The 24,844-nt window shown below is 47.3% G+C and overlaps 1 protein-coding gene across 4 annotated transcripts; it reads right to left on the bottom strand.

Moving 5' to 3' along the window:
- On the bottom strand, positions 1-24,057 carry LOC106584655 (TopBP1-interacting, checkpoint, and replication regulator). 4 transcript variants are annotated; one of them, XM_014170153.3, is made up of 22 exons: positions 22,992-24,057; positions 22,633-22,903; positions 22,166-22,407; positions 21,607-21,832; positions 17,293-17,437; positions 16,935-17,053; positions 16,423-16,638; positions 14,971-15,116; positions 13,469-13,569; positions 13,120-13,216; positions 12,921-13,003; positions 12,267-12,500; positions 11,681-11,765; positions 11,431-11,500; positions 9,596-9,727; positions 9,392-9,482; positions 5,550-5,608; positions 5,231-5,362; positions 5,011-5,114; positions 1,102-3,340; positions 858-989; positions 1-692 (listed from the first exon to the last, which is right to left on the bottom strand). In XM_014170153.3, exons 1-22 carry the CDS (start codon positions 23,667-23,669, stop codon positions 577-579), a joined length of 5,718 nt encoding a protein of 1,905 aa, XP_014025628.3. In that variant the 5' UTR covers positions 23,670-24,057; the 3' UTR covers positions 1-576. The 4 variants fall into 4 exon arrangements, with proteins under 4 accessions (XP_014025628.3, XP_014025630.3, XP_014025631.3 ...); XM_014170155.3 differs by having other exon boundaries at positions 858-986; XM_014170156.3 differs by having other exon boundaries at positions 11,681-11,762.
- Between the last annotated feature and the right edge of the window lie 787 nt (positions 24,058-24,844).

Below are 24,844 nucleotides of genomic sequence, written 5' to 3'. Positions count from 1 at the left end.
TTTGTTTTAAAAACAGTCAAATTAGGAATGTTAATTGCTTTATTTAAGAGTTAAGCTTTTATTTACAAAATAATTTCAATATATAAACATATGTACATATCTTCCCTTTTACGAAAAAGTAGTATTGGTGACAAAAAAATAAAAAAAATAAACCAACAAACTATCCAATAAATAGACATTAAGAACCATAAATCTCTTAAACGTTCATGATGTGACTTGATTGTAATATAGTTCAACTAACGCTTTTGATCCAAAGAGAGAGAAAAAAAAAACGTGTTTGTATTTGACCTTATGGAGTCACAAATATCGCAAGAAAGTACTTCTGTCATACACATCCCAAACCAAAGGAACCAGCCATCAACCCAGGGTTGGAGAAAAATCCAAGTGTTCAAAGATTTTCTCTTGGGACAGGTTGTGGCAGAACTTTTTTCTGAGGCTTCATATCAAATAATCAACAGGGCCCCCTGTTTAAAGAATATCTTACAAAACTGTTGCTGGGTTGAAAGAAGTCTGACAGGGTGACTTGCTGGGTCAGTCCAGGCTATTCCAGGCCAGGACAGGTCAGGCCAGGCCAGGTCAGTCCAGCAGTCTCTTCCTACTGTAGGTGTTTCTTGTAGTTGGCCGCCTGGGGGCCTGGCTGAAGGGAGAGCGCTCCAACTCAAACTCAATCTTCTTCTGAGAATGGGCTTCATCTAAAAGACAATCAGATGTACATTTCTTCACACATCATTTAGCCTTTTCTGAACTAAAATGGCATATTTTAAAATTCCTAGCTGAGATATTACAAACAAAACTAAACAGTGGTTGTAGAATAATAAACATACATACAAGCAAAATAAGTCTGAGCATAATCTCACCTATAAAATGATGAGATCTCTTGGTGGCAGAACCTGCCTTCCCCTTGAATAACATGGGCGACTGAGTGAGGGCTAGAATCCCACTGGCAGACACTGGCTTCCTCACCTTAGAGCTCGGGGGTGTTACCACTGCTGAAGATAATCAAATCAATCAAACAAAAATCAACTATTGCTAATCAATAAACAGATGAAAAGTTCACCATTAGAGGAATCATATGAATAAATTAAATTAATAAAAACTCACAGTGAACAGTTCCAGTGGCCAAGACGGATTCTTCATCTATCAGAGGCTCGGCACCTTCAGCCTGCTGAACCTGGTTCTCTATCCAGTCCATGTCCTCCAGCTGGTCCAGGGGAGAGCCTTCTCTCTTACCAGGGGAGGACCTGGTAACCTGGCTGGACGTGGGAGCCATTAGTAGTGCGTCAGTCTCCTTCAGTCTGTAGATTCCCTCCAGCTCTGCCTCGTCCAACATCCCCAGCCCCTCTAGTAGGGTCTCCTCCTTCAGTCCCCGCTGCTTGCCCCCCACCACCCCAGGCCGAGCCCTCTTCTTGCGGGGCCAGCTGTTGAGGCTCTCTGGGGTGGACCTCCCCATGCTCTGGGGGGACGGGGTCAGGGGGATGAGCTCAGCTGTGCCCAGGGGGGACATGGTCCCTGCGGGGTGGCGCGTGGGGGTGTAGGACTGGCAGATGTACGTCTGGAAGCCCCCTTTCCCTGGAGTGCCCTTGGCGGGAGTGCATAGCGATGGCGAAACGTGACCGGGGTCTCTGTGTTTGGAGCAGAGCGCGAGAGGGCTGTCCGTGTGGGGGAGGTTCATACTGCCAGTGGGAGTCGGAGACCCTGCAGCCCCATCCCCATTGAAAGAGTCCATGCGCTTTAACTTAAGCTTGGGCAGCCCCGACGCTTGCATCTCCAGCTCCACTTTGTATGTTAGGGGGTTCGGGGTGACGAGCTCCTTCTTGCGACTTATTCCTGAAGTCCTGGGGGTGGAGAACCGAGATGGTTCAGTGGAGTACCCCCAACGGACTGCCGCCTCCCTCTGCTGGCGGTCAGGGGTCTGGCGGAAACCGTAGCTTCTCCCAGGTTTACTGGTTTCTGCGGGTATTGGCTGTTTGGTAGAGGCTCCGGTGAACTGGAAGACTTGGTCGTCGGTCTTTGAGGGTTTCCTGGAGAAGGATATGTTCATCTTGAGGCCGTCAGTGATTTGGGTCATGACCACTTTGGCCTCGGAGATGTCGATGCTCTCGTCCTCGGAGGTGGTGCTGAACTGGGAAGAGTCAAGTTGCTGCGAGCTGGCCCCCATCTCTCCCCACAAGGCCTGGGAAGACGGCTCCCTCTCGTGGAAGTCCAGCGGCACATTTCCACTGGACACGGTGTCACTGGTTTCCTTACTCGTAAGATCCGTGCTGGCTTTTACTACAGTTAAACTCTCATTGGACAGGGATATCAGGTTCTCCCTGGTTTTAGCTTGCACACCCTGGCCAGAGCTAGTCCTGGTCAAACGTTTCGCTGAAGAGGTGGTGACAAAAGTCGTTTTATTCAGTTGGGTTTTGACAAGAGTCTTTGGTGACGTTACGGACCTTGACAATCCTGAGGTCCTTTTCGTCGGTGTGAGCATGCCTGGGTGCGGAGGCATGGAGAGAGATTGTTCAACAGGGGTTCCTCCAGAGGGTGTGAGCATGCCGTGGGCTGGGCTCAGAGATTTCCTGGGGGTTGTGGGAGTGGGTGGGTGGTCAGGAGGTGGTGTGGAACCAGAAGAGTGGCGTTTCTGAGTACCATCAGGGAGGTCCTGCTCATCCTTAACAGGTGTGTTGAACTTTCCCATAAGCCGTTTGGAAGACCTCTGACGTCCACTTTTCTCTGGCGTCACCTCAACGCCACCTGCAGAAGAATTTTCCGGAATCCTGGACAGAGATGCTTGGGGGGAAATTCTGTGCGATCTCTGTACTACTTTTTCTGGAGTTTTAGATATCGGCCGTTTGCTGCTGGGACTCTTGAGCGGACTGCAGAACTTGTCGGGTGTGTTCATCAACAGCCTTGGAGAGCGTTGTGTGAAAAGGTGAGGCGATTCAGGCACCTTGAAGGGTGTGTCAGTCTCCGCGACTCTAAGTTTCTGTGGAGACGGGGACCAGGTGACGTGCTTCCTGGGCGTTCTGGAACAGGGTGGGCTCTGGAGCAGGCGAGGGCCGATGGGAGACAGACGCTCCAGTAATGTCTTGACCGGAGTCCTCAGGATGCCCTTCAGAGGGCTCTCCTTTTGGGGCATCTCCAGCACCAGGCTCCTCCTGGCTGGGGATCTCAGGGCCATGCCGCCCTGCCCGTGAGAGGGCCCTGCCATCTGGCGGTCTGTGTCCGAGTAACTCTGGAGCCTGGAGGACCTGAAGTTCTTAGGTGTTCTGGGGGTCTGAGGGCTTCTTGGTGTCTTGCTCCCTCTAGCAGACCTACAGTGTCTACCAGGCGACTTTGTAGGAGTATTCTTTGGACTCTGAAAAGGAAAACCAATCAAGTATTTCCAATAAGTATAGCAAATTAAGATCAGTATTGCTATTCTTTGCTTGGGAGAAGAAAATTGTGGAATACAGTGCATTCGGCAATTATTCAGACCCCTTCACTTTTTCACATTACAGACTTATTCTAAAATGGATTTAAAAAGAAAATATTTAAAAAAAGAAATCTACACATAATACCACAATGACAAAGCAAAAACTGTTTTGATAAATGTATAAAAAATCAGACATTTTACATAAGTATTAAGACCCTTCTTGGGTATGACGCTACAAGCTTGGCACACATGTATTTGGGGAGTTTCTCCCATTCTTCTCTGCAGATCCTCTCAAGCTCTGTCAGGTTGGATGGGGAGCATCACTGCACAGCTATTTTCAGGTCTCTCCAGAGATTTTCAAAATCGGGTTCAAGTCCGGGCTATGGCTGGGCCACGCAAGGACATTCAGAGACTTGTCCCAAAGCCACTCCTTAGTTGTCTTGGCTGTGTGCTTTGGGTTGTTGTCCTGTTGGAAGGTGAACCTTCGCCCCAGTCTGAGGTCCTGAGCAGGTTATCACCAAGGATCTCTCTGTTCTTCGCTCCGTTCATCTTTCCCCTCAATACTGACTAGTCTCCCAGTCCCTGCAGCTGAAAAACATCCCCACAGCATAATGCTGCCACCACCATGCTTCACCGTAGGTATGGTATTGGCCAGGTGATGAGCGGTGCCAGGCATTGGCATTCAGGCCAAATAGTTCAATATTGGTTTCATCAGACCAGAGAATCTTATTTCTCACGGTCAGAGTCCTTTAGGTGCCGCTTGGCAAACTCCAAGCGGGCTGTCATGTGCCTTTTACTGAGGAGTGGCTTCTGTCTGGCTACTCTACCATAAAGGCCTGATTGGTAGAGTGCTGCAGAGATGGTTGTCCTTCTGTAAGTTTTTCCCCATCTCCACAGAGGAACTCTAGAGCTCTGTCAGAGCTCTCTGACCAAGGCCCTTCTCCTACGATTGCTCAGTTTGGCTGCACGGCCAGCTCTAGGAAGAGTTCTGGTGGTTCCAAACTTATTCCATTTGATGGAGGCCACTGTGTTCTTGGGGTCTTAATGTTTAGGTACCCTTCCACCAGATCTGTGCCTCAACACAATCCTGTCTCGGAGCTCTATGGACAACTCCTTCGACCTCATGGCTTGGTTTTTGCTCTGACATGCAGTGTCAACTGTGGGACCTTATATAGACAGGTGTGTGACTTTCCAAATCATAGAAGCATCTCAAGGATGACCAATGGAAACAGGATACACCTGAGCTCAATTTTGAGTCTCCTTATGTTTTTAAAATTGTATAACTGCCTTAATTTTGCCAGACCTCAGGAACAGTAGTTGCTGCCTTGGCAGCAGCTAATGGGGATCCATAATAAAAACAAAGTACATAGCAAAGGGTCTGAATACTTATGTAAATAAGGTATTTATGTTTTCTTTTTATAAAAAGGTGCAAAAATGTCTAATTTATGAAGGGGGGGAATTGTGTGTAGATTGATGAGGATTAAAAATGTTTTTATCCATTTTAGAATAAGGCTGTGACGTAACAAAATATGGAAAAAGTGAAAAAGGGGTCTGAATACTTTCAGAATGCACTGCATGACAACTGAAGAGGTTCAACGAGATGAAGTAGTTACCTGGAAGACATCAGAGTTAGACAAGTGCCTCCAGCTGGACCTGGACTGTGTGGCTTCAAACAGAAGACGAACCGGAGACCGTACTGACCGCAGGTTTACCGCACCTACAGAAATTGAATGAACAATGATGTCAATATGTGTCAGCTGAAAGACTACACAGAATATTGAACGGTGGTAACTATACAGATACACCTGAAATAATGGTGTTTAGTCCACCTACCTATTTTGCTGTCACTGAGCGGGAGCTGAAAGGAGAGAGCTTTGTCCAGGTTGCAGGAACGAGACTGGGAGCTTGAGTAGAAGCTGGAATGTCTCCTGGCAAACTTCTCCAATCTTGGACTCCTCCTCAAGTCTGTTATAAATATAATTTTTCATGTCTTTAATATTGTCATTTTAAAAACTATTAAAACCCCTGACTATTTATCAACCTATACAATTACATTGTTGATGTGGTTGATATTAAAAACGTTAATGAGCATCTCAGAAATGTGCACAGGACATTGACTGTTTCATGTAGACTCTTAGCACCAGTCACTGACCTTCTAGAGGCTTCACTGGCGACTCCTCAACGATGCACTCGCCTGTCGTGACAGACCTCCTGACAAATCAAACAGAAAGGACATTTCACATATCCACTATCGTCCCCACGATGTACTGCTACCAATTCAGTTACAGTAATAACTTCTCCTAAACAAATAAAAATGTTAAAACTAATACAACAAGGCTCTCCACAGGCAAATTATGAGCCATTTGCACTGCCAACGATGCAAGACTCCATTTTTTCATATATGAATCAGAGTAAATGAATAACTCATATTAACTAATATTAATGTGTCAATGAACACTAGTTAATCAACACTAGTATACTAGTTAATTCATACTACTCAATATTAAAAGCAGTTTTTTCCCCTCTTGTAATCTCAATATCAAATAATTTCTGTGTAACAAATAATTAGTTTACTGTGATTGTTTTCAATTTAAATGGTCAAAAAGAAACAAAAATTGCTTCTTAGCAATTTCTCAAAACATAATTTTACTAGAAGTGGTCTGAGTGGAGAGGGGAAAACTAGCTGTTATCGGCAGAGGTTTGAAACTCTTTCTTATTGGTCTATTAACTAATTTACCGCCTGGTCTATGGACCCAGGCAGGCCAAAACACCATCCCAACAAAACAGGCAGTCATTTCAGGTAGTCTTTTCAAACAGCTTACACTAAAAAGGCATTCTCATTTTTACAATTTCAAATAATTATTCCAACCTCATTCTGTGGAAATATACACAAAAATATAAAACACAACCTGCAACAATTTCAAAATATTTACAGAGTTAAAGGTCATATAAGGAAATCAGTTCTTTTGAAATAAATTCATTAGGCCCTAATCTATGGATTTCACATGACAGGGGCAATACAGAAATGCATCTATTGGTTTCAGATACCTTTTAAAAAAAGGATAAGAAAACCAAGTCAATATGTGGTGTGAGCCTCATTTGCCTCATGCAGCGTGACATCTTTCATATAGAGTTGATCAAGATGTTGATTGTGGCTTAAGGAACGTTGTCCAACTCCTCTTCAAATGGCTGTAAGAAGTTGCTGGATAGTGTTGGGAACCAGAACACGCTGTCGTACACTTCGATCCAGAGCATCCTAAATATGCTCAAATGGGTGACATGCCTGGTAAGGATGCAGGCCATGGAAGAACTGGGACATTTTCAGCTTCCAGGAATTGTGTACCTGTGATCCTTGCGACATGGGGCTGTGCATCATCATGCTGAAACATGATGTGATGGCGGGTGGATGATGACCATGGGCCTCAGGATCTCGTCACAGTATCTCTGTGGATTCAAATTGGCATTGATAAAATGCAATTGTGTTATTGTCCGTAGCTTATGCTTGCCCACACCATAACCCCACCTCTACCATGGAGCACTCTGTTCACAACGTTGACATCAGCAAACCGCTCACCCACACGATGCCATACACTCTGTCTGTCCTGTACAGTTGAAACCGGGATTCATCAGTGAAGAGCACACTTCTCCAGGGTGCCAGTGGCCATAGAAGGTGAGAATTTGCCCACTGAAGTCGGTTACGATGCCGAACTGCAATCAGGTCAAGACCCTGGTGAGAACGATGAGCACACAGATGAGCTTCCCTGAAACCATTCCGGACAGTTTGTGCAGAAATTGGTTGTTCAAACCCAGTTTCATCAGCTGTCCAGGTGGCTAGTCTCAGACGATGCCACAGGTGAAGAAGCCGGTTGTGGAGGTCCTGAGCTGGCGTGGTTACGGTAGATGGTAGAGAAATTAACCTTTAAGTCTCTGGCATCAGCTCTGGTGGACATTCCTGCAGTCAACATGCCAATTGCACGCTTCCTCAAAACTTTAGACATCTGTGGCATTGTGTTAGTGGCCTTTTATTGCCCCCAGCACAAGGTGCACCTGTGTAATGATCATGCTGTTTAGTCAGCTTCTTGATATGGCACACCTGTCAGGTGGATGGATTATCTTGGCAAAGGAGAAATACTAACAGGGATCTAAACAAATTTGTGCACAACATGTATGGAACATTTCTGGGCTCTTCTATTTCAGCTCATGAAACATAGGACCAACACTTTACATATATATATACTGCTCAAAAAAATAAAGGGAACACTTAAACAACACATCCTAGATCTGAATGAAAAAAATAATCCTATTAAATACTTTTTTCTTTACATAGTTGAATGTGCTGACAACAAAATCACACAAAAATAATCAATGGAAATCCAATTTATCAACCCATGGAGGTCTGGATTTGGAGTCACACTCAAAATTAAAGTGGAAAACCACACTACAGGCTGATCCAACTTTGATGTAATGTCCTTAAAACAAGTCAAAATGAGGCTCAGTAGTGTTTGTGGCCTCCATGTGCCTGTATGACATCCCTAAAATGCCTGGGCATGCTCCTGATGAGGTGGCGAATGGTCTCCTGAGGGATCTCCTCCCAGACCTGGACTAAAGCATCCGCCAACTCCTGGACAGTCTGTGGTGCAACGTGGCGTTGATTGGATGGAGCGAGACATGATGTCCCAGATGTGCTCAATTGGATTCAGGTCTGGGGAACGGGCGGGCCAGTCCATAGCATCAATGCCTTCCTCTTGCAGGAACTGCTGACACACTCCAGCCACATGAGGTCCAGCATTGACTTGCATTAGGAGGAACCCAGGGCCAACCGCACCAGCATATGGTCTCACAAGGGGTCTGAGGATCTCATCTCGGTACCTAATGGCAGTCAGGCTACCTCTGGCGAGCACATGGAGGGCTGTGCGGCCCCCCAAAGAAATGCCACCCCACACCATGACTGACACACCGCCAAACCGGTCATGCTGGAGGATGTTGCAGGCAGCAGAACGTTCTCCACAGCGTCTCCAGACTCTGTCACGTCTGTCACGTGCTCAGTGTGAACCTGCTTTCATCTGTGAAGAGCACATGGCGCCAGTGGCGAATTTGCCAATCTTGGTGTTCTCTGGCAAATGCCAAACGTCCTGCACGGTGTTGGGCTGTAAGCACAACTCCCACCTGTGGACGTCGGGCCCTCATACCACCCTCATGGAGTCTGTTTCTGACCGTTTGTGCAGACACATGCACATTTGTGGCCTGCTGCAGGTCATTTTGCAGGGCTCTGGCAGTGCTCCTCCTGCTCCTCCTTGCACAAAGGCGGAGGTAGCGGTCCTGCTGCTGGGTTGTTGCCTTCCTACGGCCTCCTCCACATCTCCTGATGTACTGGCCTGTCTCCTGGTAGCGCCTCCATGCTCTGGACACTACGCTGACAGACACAGCAAACCTTCTTGCCACAGCTCGCATTGATGTGCCATCCTGGATGAGCTGCACTACCTGAGCCACTTGTGTGGGTTGTAGACTCCGTCTCATGCTACCACTAGAGTGAAAGCACCGCCAGCATTCAAAAGTGACCAAAACATCAGCCAGGAAGCATAGGAACTGAGAAGTGGTCTGGGGTCCCCACCTGCAGAACCACTCCTTTATTGGGGGTGTCTTGCTAATTGCCTATAATTTCCACCTGTTGTCTATTCCATTTGCACAACAACATGTGACATTTGTCAATCAGTGTTGCTTCCTAAGTGGACAGTTTGATTTCACAAAAGTGTGATTGACTTGGAGTTACATTGTGTTGTTTAAGTGTTCCCTTTATTTTTTTGAGCAGTATGTATATATATATATGTATATATATATATATATATATATATATATATATATATATATATATATATATATATATATATATATATATATATATATTTATTTTAGTTCTGTCATATATATATATATAGACACAACTAATATATATCTTTTAGAATCAGGATTTTAAAAAAAACATGTTGGACTCACCTGCCCATCTGTTGCCTGTGCAGCAGACGGTTGGACACCTGCTTATGAAGGGGCGTCTCCGTCACCTTTTTGGTCAGGAGGGAATGTCGATCTGAAAGGGCAGATTTCCTCTGTAAGTCCCAGCTGCTAACAAAACCTTTTAAGTTGTGTTACTGAGCTCTTGGAATGTTGAACTATCATGGAACACAGTGTTGTTACCACCACCTTCTGTCGCCTGGGGACCTTTACGCTTCAGTCCCTCCACGGCCGAGACAGACCGACTCCTGGGCATCTTGGCCTTCTTGGAAGGGGACATAGTCTCCTGGTTGAACAAGTTCCTCCGGACCTTTGTGATCTCTGTGGACCAAATAAAGGTGGTATTAAAATTGGACAATCACAGCACAAGATGGCTGCCTGCCCTACAGGACACCTAGGGCAGGCCCAAGAAGATCATCAGGGACTCCAGCCACCTGAGCTATGCCCTGTTTTCCCCGCTTCAATCACCCGCAGTACAGGAGCATCATGACAAGAACTGTCAGACTGGCCAATAGCTTCTACCCTCAGACCATCAGGCTGCTGAATAGCCACCACTAGTCAGCTACCTGTTCCACCCTCCTGCAACTTCCCCCTATGGACATTCTCTCTCCCCCCACACCCTCAACAGTCACTTACCTTACCTGCTGCTTCCCCTATGGACATTCTCTCCCCCCCACACCCTCAACAGTCACTTACCTTACCTGCTGCTTCCCCTATGGACATTCTCTCTCCCCCCACACCCTCAACAGTCACTTACCTTACCCGCTGCTTCCCCTATGGACATTCTCTCTCTCTCCCCCCACACCCTCAACAGTCACTTACCTTACCTGCTGCTTCCCCTATGGACATTCTCTCCCCCCCACACCCTCAACAGTCACTTACCATACCTGCTGCTTCCCCTATGGACATTCTCTCTCCCCCCCACACCCTCAACAGTCACTTACCTTACCTGCTGCTTCCCCTATGGACATTCTCTCTCTCTCCCCCCACACCCTCAACAGTCACTTACCTTACCTGCTGCTTCCCCTATGGACATTCTCTCTCCCCCCACACCCTCAACAGTCACTTACCTTACCCGCTGCTTCCCCTATGGACATTCTCTCTCTCTCCCCCCACACCCTCAACAGTCACTTACCTTACCTGCTGCTTCCCCTATGGACATTCTCTCCCCCCCACACCCTCAACAGTCACTTACCATACCTGCTGCTTCCCCTATGGACATTCTCTCTCCCCCCCACACCCTCAACAGTCACTTACCTTACCTGCTGCTTCCCCTATGGACATTCTCTCTCTCTCCCCCCACACCCTCAACAGTCACTTACCTTACCCGCTGCTTCCCCTATGGACATTCTCTCTCTCCCCACACCCTCAACAGTCACTTACCTTACCTGCTGCTTCCCCTATGGACATTCTCTCTCTCTCCCCCACACCCTCAACAGTCACTTACCTTACCTGCTGCTTCCCCTATGGACATTCTCTCTCTCCCCACACCCTCAACAGTCACTTACCTTACCTGCTGCTTCCCCTATGGACATTCTCTCTCTCCCCCACACCCTCAACAGTCACTTACCTTACCTGCTGCTTCCCCTATGGACATTCTCTCTCCCCCCCACACCTTCAACAGTCACTTACCTTACCTGCTGCTTCCCCTATGGACATTCTCTCTCTCTCCCCCTACACCCTCAACAGTCACTTACCTTACCCGCTGCTTCCCCTATGGACATTCTCTCTCTCCCCCCACACCCTCAACAGTCACTTACCTTACCCGCTGCTTCCCCTATGGACATTCTCTCTCCTCCCCACACCCTCAACAGTCACTTACCTTAACTGCTGCTTCCCCTATGGACATTCTCTCTCCCCCCCACACCCTCAACAGTCACTTACCTTACCTGCTGCTTCCCCTATGGACATTCTAAGATTTTCACTGTACCCTGCAATTACACCTGCAACCATGTACATGCAACTCTGAATCTGAGTGTATGAGACAAGGAGTTTATTGATCTAACAGAGTTGGAGGAAATTACCTTGTGCAGCCTGCTTTGGGGGTGGTTCAGCGGCTGGTTTCTCCACAGCAACACAGAGCTTTGTCTTGGCCTGTTCATACAACACAGAGAGAGAGATCAAGATTTGGGTAATTACTAAGTTCATACTGTACATCCATTCAGACAAGAGTAACAAAAGATCAATATTACAAAGACCCAGTGATCGAGGCCCTATTTAACTGGACTTTACAGCAGGGGTAGAATAAAATAAATGTATCCCGTCTTAGCTCACCGCTCTGGTGGACTTCCTGGGCACCTCTATCTGTAGACTCTGGGATGCTTCAGTCATGCTGCGATGGCGAGTCAGCCTCCCACTCCTCAAACACAGAGGTGAGTTAAAGAGGGCTATATGAAAGTGTACTAACGGGTGAGTTAAAGAGGGCTATATGAAAGTGTACTAACGGGTGAGTTAAAGAGGGCTATATGAAAGTGTACTAACGGGTGAGTTAAAGAGGGCTATATGAAAGTGTACTAACGGGTGAGTTAAAGAGGGCTATATGAAAGTGTACTAACGGGTGAGTTAAAGAGGGCTATATGAAAGTGTACTAACGGGTGAGTTAAAGAGGGCTATATGAAAGTGTACTAATGGGTGAGTTAAAGAGGACTATATGAAAGTGTACTAATGGGTGAGTTAAAGAGGGCTATATGAAAGTGTACTAATGGGTGAGTTAAAGAGGGCTATATGAAAGTGTACTAATGGGTGAGTTAAAGAGGGCTATATGAAAGTGTACTAACAACAGACAACTTGGAACGGTCATTGTATCACATCCACACAGCTGCACCACAGCAGATAAAGCCTCTGGCCCCAGGTAACTCACCTCCTCTTGCTGGCGGAGCGGTCGCGGAGCTCCTGTAGCCGCTCCCTGCAGTCGGAGGCCATGCTGAGGGCCGTGGAGAGGGGAGGAGAGGAGGAGGAGGAAGAGACGCTGTCCTTGGTCACGGACTCGTCGCTGAAGAAGTCAGAGGGCAGCACGGCTGAGAGGGCGGCGGGTAGCTGGGTTCCCAGGCTGTGGTATACGTCTGCTAGGACCCTAGGGATGGCCGTCAGGAACCTGACAGCCCATAACACAATTTACTCTAACTTTTTATAAACTGGGTGGTTCGAGCCCTGAATGCTGATAGGCTGACAGCCAGGGTATACGAGACCATATACCACGGGTATGACAAAACTTATTTTTACTGCTCTAATTACATTGATAACCAGTTTATAATAGAAATAAGGCACCTCGGGGGTTTATGGTATATGGCCAATATACTACGGCTAAGGGCTGTATCCAGGCACTCCGCGATGTGTCGTGCTTAAGAACAGCCCTTAGCCGTGGTAAATTGGCCATATACCACACCCCCTCGGGCATTATTGCTTAATTATAGCACTATTTTTATTGTAACTTTATGTAGATGTATTTTCCTCATCTCCTTAATCTGGATTCAACCCCTAAAGTTGAGTCCGATTTCACAGAGAAGAAACTCACACAGGGAGGACCTCATCTTGCAGGAACTTGGCCAGGTACACCGGGTCTTTGGTTAGAGAGATGATCCTCAACATGTCAGCCACCTGGGTAGAGGGAAGGAGAAATTAAAGCCTGTCAAATGACTCTGTTTTGTTTGGATTCAGGTAGGAGGAAGTAATATGTGGGGTTGTGGAGGTGGCTACAATGAGTCATTTCCTACCTCCTCCACTGTCTGCTCCACATCCGGTGTGTCGGCCTGCTGCTCAGAGGGGAGGAGTCGACACATCTCCAACCTGAGAACCGCCTGCAGCTGGCACCTTAGAGAGACATATCAGTCTTAGTAATTGGTTGTGTTCAGTAGGGAAAACCGTAGTAAAACATTATGAAACCAAAAACGAGCGTTTCTTATTGGACCAGCCCAGGTAGTCTGTTTCAGTCGGTTCGGCGCTTGATGAAAACAATCCTCCATTTAAATCACACTTATCGGTGAAGACCATAAGCTGCTGTTCAATTTAATATTAATTATATTTTGAAGCCAGAGACTACTATGTTTAACAGTCACTACTTACTCTCTGAGTTTGCTGTCGGCGTCAGGAGCGTTGCTGTAAAGCTGGCGGATAAACTTGCTGGACTTAAGCAGGTTCTGTTGGACGAAGAGCCAGACCTGCACCTGCCGGGCAGAGAGAAAGAGTGAAGTCAGTAAGGAAGAGGAACTCTTGCATTAGGGTTGGCCAATATCTGAATTTACATATCATCAAACTTGTTAAATATGGCGATAAATCAGTTTTAGTGTATGTGTAACCTTTATTTAACTAGGCAATTAAGTTAAGAACAAATTCTTATTTACGACGACGGCCTACCCCGGTGACGCAGGGCCAATTGTGCACAGCCCTATGGGACTCCCAATCACGGCCCGGATGTGATACAGCCTGGATTCGAACCAGGGACTGTAGTGACGCCTCTTGCACCAAGATGCAGTGCCTTAGACCGCTACTCCACTCGGTATCCTAATATTCGCCCAAACCTACCTTGCATTCACATTAGCCGTTTATCCCGTCAAGTCAGGTATTACATCACATTAGCCGTTTATCCCGTCAAGTCAGGTATTACATCACATTAGCCGTTTATCCCGTCAAGTCAGGTATTACATCACATTAGCCGTTTATCCCGTCAAGTCAGGTATTACATCACATTAGCCGTTTATCCCGTCAAGTCAGGTATTACATCACATTAGCCGTTTATCCCGTCAAGTCAGGTATTACATCACATTAGCCGTTTATCCCGTCAAGTCAGGTATTACATCACATTAGCCGTTTATCCCGTCAAGTCAAGTCAGGTATTACATCACATTAGCCGTTTAACCCGTCACGTCAAGTCAGGTATTACATCACATTAGCCGTTTATCCCGTCAAGTCAGGTATTACATCACATTAGCCGTTTATCCCGTCAAGTCAGGTATTACATCACATTAGCCGTTTATCCCGTCAAGTCAGGTATTACATCACATTAGCCGTTTATCCCGTCAAGTCAGGTATTACATCACATTAGCCGTTTATCCCGTCAAGTCAGGTATTACATCACATTAGCCGTTTATCCCGTCAAGTCAGGTATTACATCACATTAGCCGTTTATCCCGTCACGTCAAGTCAGGTATTACATCACATTAGCTTTTTTACATCAAGGGGAGAAGAGATAGTGACCTTCAGGATTTTCAAACAGAACCTGTCCACTAGGTATTTTCTTCTCTACGTCTGTCTTACCCCCAGGTCTGTCTTACCCCCAGGTCTGTCTTACCCCCAGGTCTGGGTTGGGCCCCTGGAATGTCTTACCCCCAGGTCTGTCTTACCCCCAGGTCTGGGTTGGGCTCCAGGAACATCTTACCCCCAGGTCTGTCTTACCCCCAGGTCTGGGTTGGGCCCCAGGAACGTCTTACCCCCAGGTCTGTCTTACCCCCAGGTCTGTCTTACCCCCAGGTCTGTCTTACCCCCAGGTCTGGGTTGGGCCCCTGGAATGTCTTACCCCCAGGTCTGTCTTACCCCCAGGTCTGGGTTGGGCCCCTGGAATGTCTTACCCCCAGGTCTGGGTTGGGCCCCAGGAACATCTTGACAGCAGAGAGGTGGTGCTGGGCCTCAGTGAGGAGGGAGGAGTCTCTCTCAGACACCGTCTTCTCATAGCCGGCCTTCAGGTGGGACAGCAGCTCGGCCTCGCTCTTGAAGTCTGACAGGAGAGTAGAAATGGAAGTTTGTGACAGTTATTAATTGGTGGGATGTTCAGAACATTCATTGAAGATAAACAGAAAGTACAGAGCTGGCATGATTCCCTATGCTGCGTAGAACACAAAGAACCAACTCTATTCTATAAAAGTAAAATGTTTTATTTAAATGCTCTGTAATCACTCTTGAATACACCCATCTTCATTCCGTTGTCTAACAATTATGAGAATAGGCCTCTTATCAATCATTTGACCATTAAAAGCTGAATCTGAACCATGCTGAGACTATGGGTGAGCCCTTTGTGGAGCAGAACACTTAAGATATATATCCCTGTTGTTCTGGTGGGGGTCAAACAGACAGACAAGACACTTACGTCGGGCCAGACAGACAGACAAGACACTTACGTCGGGCCAGACAGACAGACAAGACACTTACGTCGGGCCAGACAGACAGACAAGACACTTACGTCGGGCCAGACAGACAGACAAGACACTTACGTCGGGCCAGACAGACAGACAAGACACTTACGTCGGGCCAGACAGACAGACAAGACACTTACGTCGGGCCAGACAGACAGACAAGACACTTACGTCGGGCCAGACAGACAGACAAGACACTTACGTCGGGCCAGACAGACAGACAAGACACTTACGTCGGGCCAGACAGACAAGACAAGACACTTACGTCGGGCCAGACAGACAAGACAAGACACTTACGTCGGGCCAGACAGACAAGACACTTACGTCGGGCCAGACAGACAAGACACTTACGTCGGGCCAGACAGACAAGACACTTACGTCGGGCCAGACAGACAAGACACTTACGTCGGGCCAGACAGACAAGACACTTACGTCGGGCCAGACAGACAAGACACTTACGTCGGGCCAGACAGACAAGACACTTACGTCGGGCCAGACAGACAAGACACTTACGTCGGGCCAGACAGACAAGACACTTACGTCGGGCCAGACAGACAAGACACTTACGTCGGGCCAGACAGACAAGACACTTACGTCGGGCCAGACAGACAAGACACTTACGTCGGGCCAGACAGACAAGACACTTACGTCGGGCCAGACAGACAAGACACTTACGTCGGGCCAGACAGACAAGACACTTACGTCGGGCCAGACAGACAAGACACTTACGTCGGGCCAGACAGACAAGACACTTACGTCGGGCCAGACAGACAAGACACTTACGTCGGGCCAGACAGACAAGACACTTACGTCGGGCCAGACAGACAAGACACTTACGTCGGGCCAGACAGACAAGACACTTACGTCGGGCCAGACAGACAAGACACTTACGTTGGGCTTGGGGTCCAGTCTTGGCCCTGTTTCCTGAGCGTCTTTTCCCAAGCCTCTCCTGTCCCCTGCAGCCCTCGGCCCCCGGCGCCCCCACCTCAGTCTCTCCAGCCTGGCTTTTCTGGGCCTTGACATTCAGACGGGCCACGTTCAGCATCTGCAGTGAGCGGCTCATAGTCTTCATCTTCTGCCTCACCGGCGTGCGCTGGGCGCCCCCTGCTGGCGGCAGGAGAGATGTTGACAGACACTCAGCAGGGGAAGAACAACACGATAACAAGTGTCTCGTCATTGTAGGTTATGAGCTGCTACACCGCTGCCGTATCACAGAAGAATCTAAAGCCATCTGTTCAAACACGAGACGCTTGCTGATGAGTATAAAAATATATTGAGACATTTCTAAAATACAAACAGAAGTCACTGGCACTTGGGGGGGGGGGGGGGGGGGGGGGTCTTGAGAGATATGAGGGAGGGGGGAGGGGGATATACAGCCAGTAGGGTCTGTGGCGTTTCCTTACGTTTCTTCCCCGTCTTGTCGCTGTGGGACTGGGAGGTCATTCTCTGGTAGAGTTCTGCCAGGCCCGACAGCTCCTCTTCCTGACCCTCGGTTTCACCCTCTGGCACCGCATGGAGCAGCCTGGACACATTGACATAGTCAATAATAGTTTAAAGGTCATGATAAAGCAGTTCAGCTGCAACTTTTATATATGTGCAAGAAAGACACTAACCACCGGGAAATTGTTATTGGGCCCTAGATATCTATGTATTTAAAAACTGGGCGACAGTGTTCTAATGACATTATATTTAATATTAAGAAATTGTGACATTTCAACTACACATAATTACAGACATAACGTTAAAAAGGGCAAATCATACCTCATTGACTCCATTAAGTGGGAGCTGACTCCTGATTGGTCAGCATGCGGGAACCAGCCCTCCACCAACCCAGCGGTCAGTGGGCTGGACCAATGGCTGAGCTCCTGCTGTGCCCAGTCAGGAACCTGGGGCTCAACTCGAGGAGCTGTGGAGGAAGGACAGTACTCAGTCTCTTACGATAACACTGCACCAATAAACTAATTGAGTGAATCATTTTCTGGAGATCTGTAATTGAATAGAAAACTCAATTTGATATAAAAGGTAAGAAAAGGTCAGACAATTAAGGTGACAGCAATGCCACAGAAGCAAGGTGGAGCTATCGCTCAGACCCTACCGTCACCGCGAGTGGTCTCAGACCCTACCGTAACTACTAGTCGCTAGTCATCTCAGACCCAGACCGTACTGTGACGACGAGTCCCTAGTGATCTCAGACACTGACCCTACTGTAACTACTAGTTACTAGTCAGCTCAGACCCTACTGTAACTACGAGTCGCTAGTCATCTGAGACCCTACTGTAACTACGAGTCGCTAGTCATCTGAGACCCTACTGTAACTACGAGTCGCTAGTCTTCTGAGACCCTACTGTAACTATGAGTCGCTAGTCATCTCAGACCATACTGTAAATACGAGTCGCTAGTCAACTCAGACCCAGACCCCAATAACTACTAGTCGCTAGTCATCTCAGACCCCACTGTAACTACGAGTCGCTAGTCATCTCAGACCCTACAGTAACTACGAGTCGCTAGTCATCTCAGACCCTACAGTAACTATGAGTCGCTAGTCATCTCAGACCCTACTGTAACTACTAGTCGCTAGTCATCTCAGACCCTACAGTAACTACGAGTAGCTAGTCATCTCAGACCCAGACCCTACTGTAACTACTAGTCGCTAGTCATCTCAGACCCCACTGTAACTACGAGTCGCTAGTCATCTCAGACCCTACAGTAACTACGAGTAGCAAGTAATCTCAGACCAAGACCCCACTGTAACTACGAGTCGCTAGTCATCTCAGACACAGACCCCACAGTAACTACGAGTCGCTAGTCATCTCAGACCCTACAGTAACTACGAGTCGCTAGTCATCTCAGACCCTACAGTAACTACGAGTAGCAAGTCATCTCAGACCCTACAGTAACTACGAGTCGCTAGTCATCTCAGACCCTACAGTAACTACGAGTCGCTAGTCATCTCAGACCCTACAGTAACTACGAGTAGCAAGTCATCTCAGACCCTACAGTAACTACGAGTCGCTAGTCATCTCAGACCCTACAGTAACTACGAGTAGCAAGTCATCTCAGACCCTACTGTAACTACTAGTCGCTAGTCATCTCAGACCCTACAGTAACTACGAGTAGCTAGTCATCTCAGACCCTACAGTAACTACGAGTCGCTAGTCATCTCAGACCCTACAGTAACTACGAGTCGCCAGTCATCTCAGACCCTACAGTAACTACGAGTCGCTAGTCATCTCAGACCCTACAGTAACTACGAGTCGCTAGTCATCTCAGACCCTACAGTAACTACGAGTCGCCAGTCATCTCAGACCATACAGTAACTACGAGTCGCTAGTCATCTCAGACCCTACAGTAACTACGAGTAGGTAGTCATCTCAGACCCCACTGTAACTACGAGTCGCTAGTCATCTCAGACCCTACAGTAACTACGAGTAGCTAGTCATCTCAGACCCTACAGTAACTACAAGTCGCTAGTCATCTCAGACCCTACAGTAACTACGAGTCGCTAGTCATCTCAGACCCTACAGTAACTACGAGTAGCAAGTCATCTCAGACCCTACAGTAACTACGAGTCGCTAGTCATCTCAGACCCTACAGTAACTACGAGTTGCTAGTCATCTCAGACCCAGACCCCACTCACTACGAGTCGCTAGTCATCTCAGACCCAGACCCTACAGTACCTACGAGTAGCAAGTCATCTCAGACCCTACAGTAACTACGAGTAGCTAGTCATCTCAGACCCTACAGTAACTACGAGTCGCTAGTCATCTCAGACCCAGACCCCACTGTAACTACGAGTCGCTAGTCATCTCAGACACTACAAAACTACGAGTAGCTAGTCATCTCAGACCCAGACCCCACTGTAACTACGAGTCGCTAGTCATCTCAGACACAGACCCCACTGTAACTACTAGTCGCTAGTCATCTCAGACCCTACTGTAACTACGAGTCGCTAGTCATCTCAGACCCAGACCCCACTGTAACTACGAGTCGCTAGTCATCTCAGACCCTACAGTAACTATAAGTCGCTAGTCATCTCAGACCCAGACCCCACTGTAACTACTAGTCGCTAGTCATCTCGGACCCTACAGTAACTACGAGTCGCTAGTCATCTCAGACCCTACAGTAACTACGAGTCGCTAGTCATCTCAGACCCTACAGTAACTACGAGTCGCTAGTCATCTCAGACCCTACAGTAACTACTAGTCGCTAGTCATCTCAGACCCTACAGTAACTACGAGTCGCTAGTCATCTCAGACCCTACAGTAACTACGAGTCGCTAGTCATCTCAGACCCTACAGTAACTACTAGTCGCTAGTCATCTCGGACCCTACAGTAACTACGAGTCGCTAGTCATCTCAGACCCTACAGTAACTACGAGTCGCTAGTCATCTCAGACCCTACAGTAACTACGAGTCGCTAGTCATCTCAGACCCAGACCCTACTGTAACTACGAGTCGCTAGTCATCTCAGACCCTACAGTAACTACGAGTAGCTAGTCATCTCAGACACTACAGTAACTACGAGTAGCTAGTCATCTCAGACCCTACAGTAACTACGAGTAGCTAGTCATCTCAGACCCAGACCCCACTGTAACTACGAGTCGCTAGTCATCTCAGACTCAGACCCCATTGTAACTACGAGTCGCTAGTCATCTCAGACCCTACAGTAACTACGAGTCGCTAGTCATCTCAGACCCAGACCCCACTGTAACTACGAGTCGCTAGTCATCGCAGACCCAGACCCCACTGTAACTACGAGTCGCTAGTCATCTCAGACCCTACAGTAACTACGAGTCGCTAGTCATCTCAGACCCAGACCCCACTGTAACTACTAGTCGCTAGTCATCTCGGACCCTACAGTAACTACGAGTCGCTAGTCATCTCAGACCCTACAGTAACTACGAGTCGCTAGTCATCGCAGACCCTACAGTAACTACGAGTCGCTAGTCATCTCAGACCCTACAGTAACTACGAGTCGCTAGTCATCTCAGACCCTACAGTAACTACGAGTCGCTAGTCATCTCAGACCCTACAGTAACTACGAGTCGCTAGTCATCTCAGACCCTACTGTAACTACGAGTCGCTAGTCATCTCAGACCCTACAGTAACTACGAGTCGCTAGTCATCTCAGACCCTACTGTAACTACTAGTCGCTAGTCATCTCAGACCCTACAGTAACTACTAGTCGCTAGTCATCTCAGACCCTACAGTAACTACGAGTCGCTAGTCATCTCAGACCCTACAGTAACTACGAGTCGCTAGTCATCTCAGACCCTACAGTAACTACGAGTCGCTAGTCATCTCAGACCCTACAGTAACTACGAGTCGCTAGTCATCTCAGACCCTACAGTAACTACGAGTCGCTAGTCATCTCAGACCCTACAGTAACTACGAGTCGCTAGTCATCTCAGACCCTACTGTAACTACGAGTCGCTAGTCATCTCAGACCCTACAGTAACTACGAGTCGCTAGTCATCTCAGACCCTACAGTAACTACGAGTCGCTAGTCATCTCAGACCCTACTGTAACTACTAGTCGCTAGTCATCTCAGACCCTACAGTAACTACTAGTCACTAGTCATCTCAGACCCCACTGTAACTACTAGTCGCTAGTCATCTCAGACCCTACTGTAACTACTAGTCATCTCAGACCCTACAGTAACTACGAGTCGCTAGTCATCTCAGACCCTACTGTAACTACTAGTCATCTCAGACCCTACTGTAACTACTAGCCGCTAGTCATCTCAGACCCTACAGTAACTACGAGTCGCTAGTCATCTCAGACCCTACAGTAACTACGAGTCGCTAGTCATCTCAGACCCTACTGTAACTACTAGTCGCTAGTCATCTCAGACCCTACAGTAACTACTAGTTACTGGTCATCTCAGACCCTACTGTAACTACTAGCCGCTAGTCATCTCAGACCCTACTGTAACTACGAGTCGCTAGTCATCTCAGACCCTACTGTAACTACGAGTCGCTAGTCATCTCAGACCCTACTGTAACTACTAGTTACTAGTCATCTCAGATATGTCAAGGTGGATAATAAAGACAGAGGAAACCGAGCCAATCATAACCTCCATCTCCCTCCATGATGTCATAGAACCCTCCCAGGACACTGCTGACCACCTCGGGCAGGTCTGAGGAGGTGTCCGCCGCTGCTGGGGCGATGGCATCCAAGGTCAGGGTGTGGTAGCCGGAAGCGACGCTGGGCCGAAAGACAGTGAGCAAAGCCGTGAGGGCTGAGAGGGGAGACAGGAAGGCCGAGCATGGCAAGTCTCCTCCGTCACTCACCTCTGCAAACTGTGGAGACAACAAACTAGTTATTAGCCCCAAAAACATTGATCATTTTGACATTACAGTAAAATAATAATTTTGAATTTTGATACTTATTAGTCTGATCTGTTGGGAGCATCAGGACCATTGTGAACATAGCGTAGTGGACAACAGACAGATGTTTGTTTCAGTTTAGATGAAACCATCTCGTTTCCAATTGAACACAACACACTGACAACTCAACTAGGAAGACAACAGTACTTCCATGTCCTACACATTGTTGCCATATTGGGTGGTTTTATTCCCATTTGGAAAGTGTCAACAGAATCTGGCAACATTGGCACTACAGTGCAGCTTTACCATGTGAAGAGCCTGGGCAGAGAGCTCCCTTAGTAGCTGTTGGAAGACAGCTTGGCCCTGGTCTGTGTGGTTGTTGTTGGAACACTGCAGCACCCAGGACTCCGAGGAGGACGCCTCTGTGAGGGAGTGGGCGTCCCAGCCCTGAAGGACCCCTTTCAGACAGACCTCCACGGGGGCTGGGAGAAGCCTCTGTCTGAGGGCAACCGGCTCCAACGTCACACTGCAGCTCTGTGGAGCATCACCTGAGTACATGACAGACAGCACACAGGGGAAATACAGCATGTTGATGTGAAACCAGATGGTTGTACTCTTATATCAATGATGATACTATTCACTACTACAAGATTTACAAGTGTGGCCTTTTATTGTGATTTGGTTAACATGTGTAGGCATAATAGCTTTGTTATGTCATGAGAGTGACAGAGGGTGATTTTCCAAATGACAGTTCACTTCCATGCGTCACAAACCTTGCCCCCATCTCAGGACTCCCCCCAGGACAGGAAACGCTAGGCGGTACAGTCGTTCTGACGACAACAGGTATCCCATGCTAGAGTCGAGTGGAAAGGTCTCTCTCCCCAAAATGGCATCTGAAGGGGATTCTACGGGGGACTGAACACTGGAGGGCTTGTGAGGACAGCACAGGTTTAGCAGGGCGTCCATGGGGACCACTCTACCACCCATCCCCCTCAACACCTCAGAAAGCCTATCTGAGACCCAGTGCTCCTCACTTCTCATAACCTGGAATGAGAAAGACAGGTCAGCAAGTCTTTTAACAGATTCCCAATGACATTTGTCTAGTTATTTGAAAGTAACTGTTACTAGTTACCTGGATGTATGAAGTGCTGTCCACCCAGTGAAGGACAACTTGACGTTGGACCAACATTTCATGGAGTCCCTTGGGCAGGATACGGTCGGACACATCTGTGTGACTGACACCTGCAGGGATTCCAGCGAGGGACACATATTCTCCTAAATCTGCCCTGGAGTGAGGACAGCTTGACAAGAGGAATAACACATTTCTCCCCAGGCTTGACAATTCATCCTCTGGTGGAGGAGGGCCTCCTTTACCAGCTCGACCTCTCCTGGGCCTCAATGTCAATTTGGTGGGAGAGGTGATATCTGGTCTGTCCCATTGGAAGTCCAACAGAGCTTCTTTCAATGCATTCTGTATGGAAGCAGCAGGGCTGGTGGGTTGATTCCTTGGCTGAGCCGAGATTGTCTTCTCACTTGCATCAAACTTTAATTGAAACTCCACCTCGAAGTCTTCAAAAGTTTTGTCTCGTAGTTCTTTAAAATCAGAGCCCCTGGATATCAGGTTACCATTGCGTCCAGTTCTTGATTGACAGAATTTGTAACCCCATCGCACCTTCTCGAATCCATACTTATATCCGAAATGAAGCAGAATTCGGAGAATACCCTGCTTCAGTGGATGGTTTTTCACATTGACGTGTCCTGATGGCCGATAATCCACATCAATGACAAAAACTAAGTTATGCAAAGCCATAGCTGGAACGGGACACTTGCTCCATGTACACTAAGTAGATAGCTGTCACGAAGTTAGCAAATTTCTCATCTGGTTGAACATGAACTGGCTAATGCTAACTTCAGATACAACAGTTGCTAACGTTAGCTAGCTACTTGGCTCAAACTAGCTAAACAAGCTTTGTTTACTATTTTTTGTTTGTTTACCATAAACCGGTTTAGGAATGAGCAGACGCCCGCGCCAATATAGTTGCGACGTGTTGAATAGCTAATTATTTAGACGCAAAATTGTTACACGTTAGATTTTTTTTTATCATATTAAAACGTATCTACCATTATAGTTTTAAAGATTCGCCATTTTACAGCTCCTTCTCTCCTCAAACTCTTCGCGCCCCGACTCGAAGCCCCTCCCTCTTTGCTGTTTGGTAACGTTGAACTCGATCGGTTCTCATTCGCCCAATGTGAGTAGAATACTTGTCGATGATTTGTCACCAAAGTCACAGTAATCTCCGATTGGATAACTATAACATCAGTCATCTCTGTAAAATCGAAATACCCTATCAAAGTTCCGTAGTGTTTTTGAATGGGCTTCACGCTAATATCAAGTTCATGAAAATGAATTCGTGAAAATGAATTCGTGAAAATGTCATGTGAGATATATTTTAAATGATATTCGTATTCGTGGATTAATTTACCTTCACCCAATGCATTTAATGAAGGTTTTCGATTTGACAGACTCACAGAGAGAATACATTATTTAGTTGTGGTGTCTGCTGTGGCTCAGTTGGTAGAGCATGGTGTTTGCAACGCCAGCATGGTGTGTGGGTTCGAGCCAGTACAACGAAAAAAAAATGCATGAAATGAAATGTATGTATTCACTACTGTAAGTCGCTCTGGATTAGAGCGTCTGCTAAATGACTAAAATGTAAATAATGCTGTAAAATATTCTCTCATAAGGCTGCTGAGTGGGTGTTGTATACGGACAATATACCATGGCTAAGGGCTGTTCTTAACCACAACACGGAGTGCCTGGATAAAGCTCTTTGCTGTGGTATATTGTCCATAATAGCACCACCGTATGCTGCTGCATAAATGATATAATGTGCCAGGGAGATATGTACATTACTGTAGCTAAGAAAGTAATACTAAGTGTATGTTGTGTAGTAAGCTATTAGTAGCCCACATGCCTGACCCTAA

Source organism: Salmo salar, chromosome 23 (assembly GCF_965601325.2).
Source record: "Salmo salar chromosome 23, fSalSal1, whole genome shotgun sequence".
Taxonomy (NCBI): Eukaryota; Metazoa; Chordata; class Actinopteri; order Salmoniformes; family Salmonidae; genus Salmo; species Salmo salar.
The sequence above is the reverse complement of the archived record's forward strand: the minus strand, read 5'-3'. Positions and strand labels throughout refer to the sequence as shown.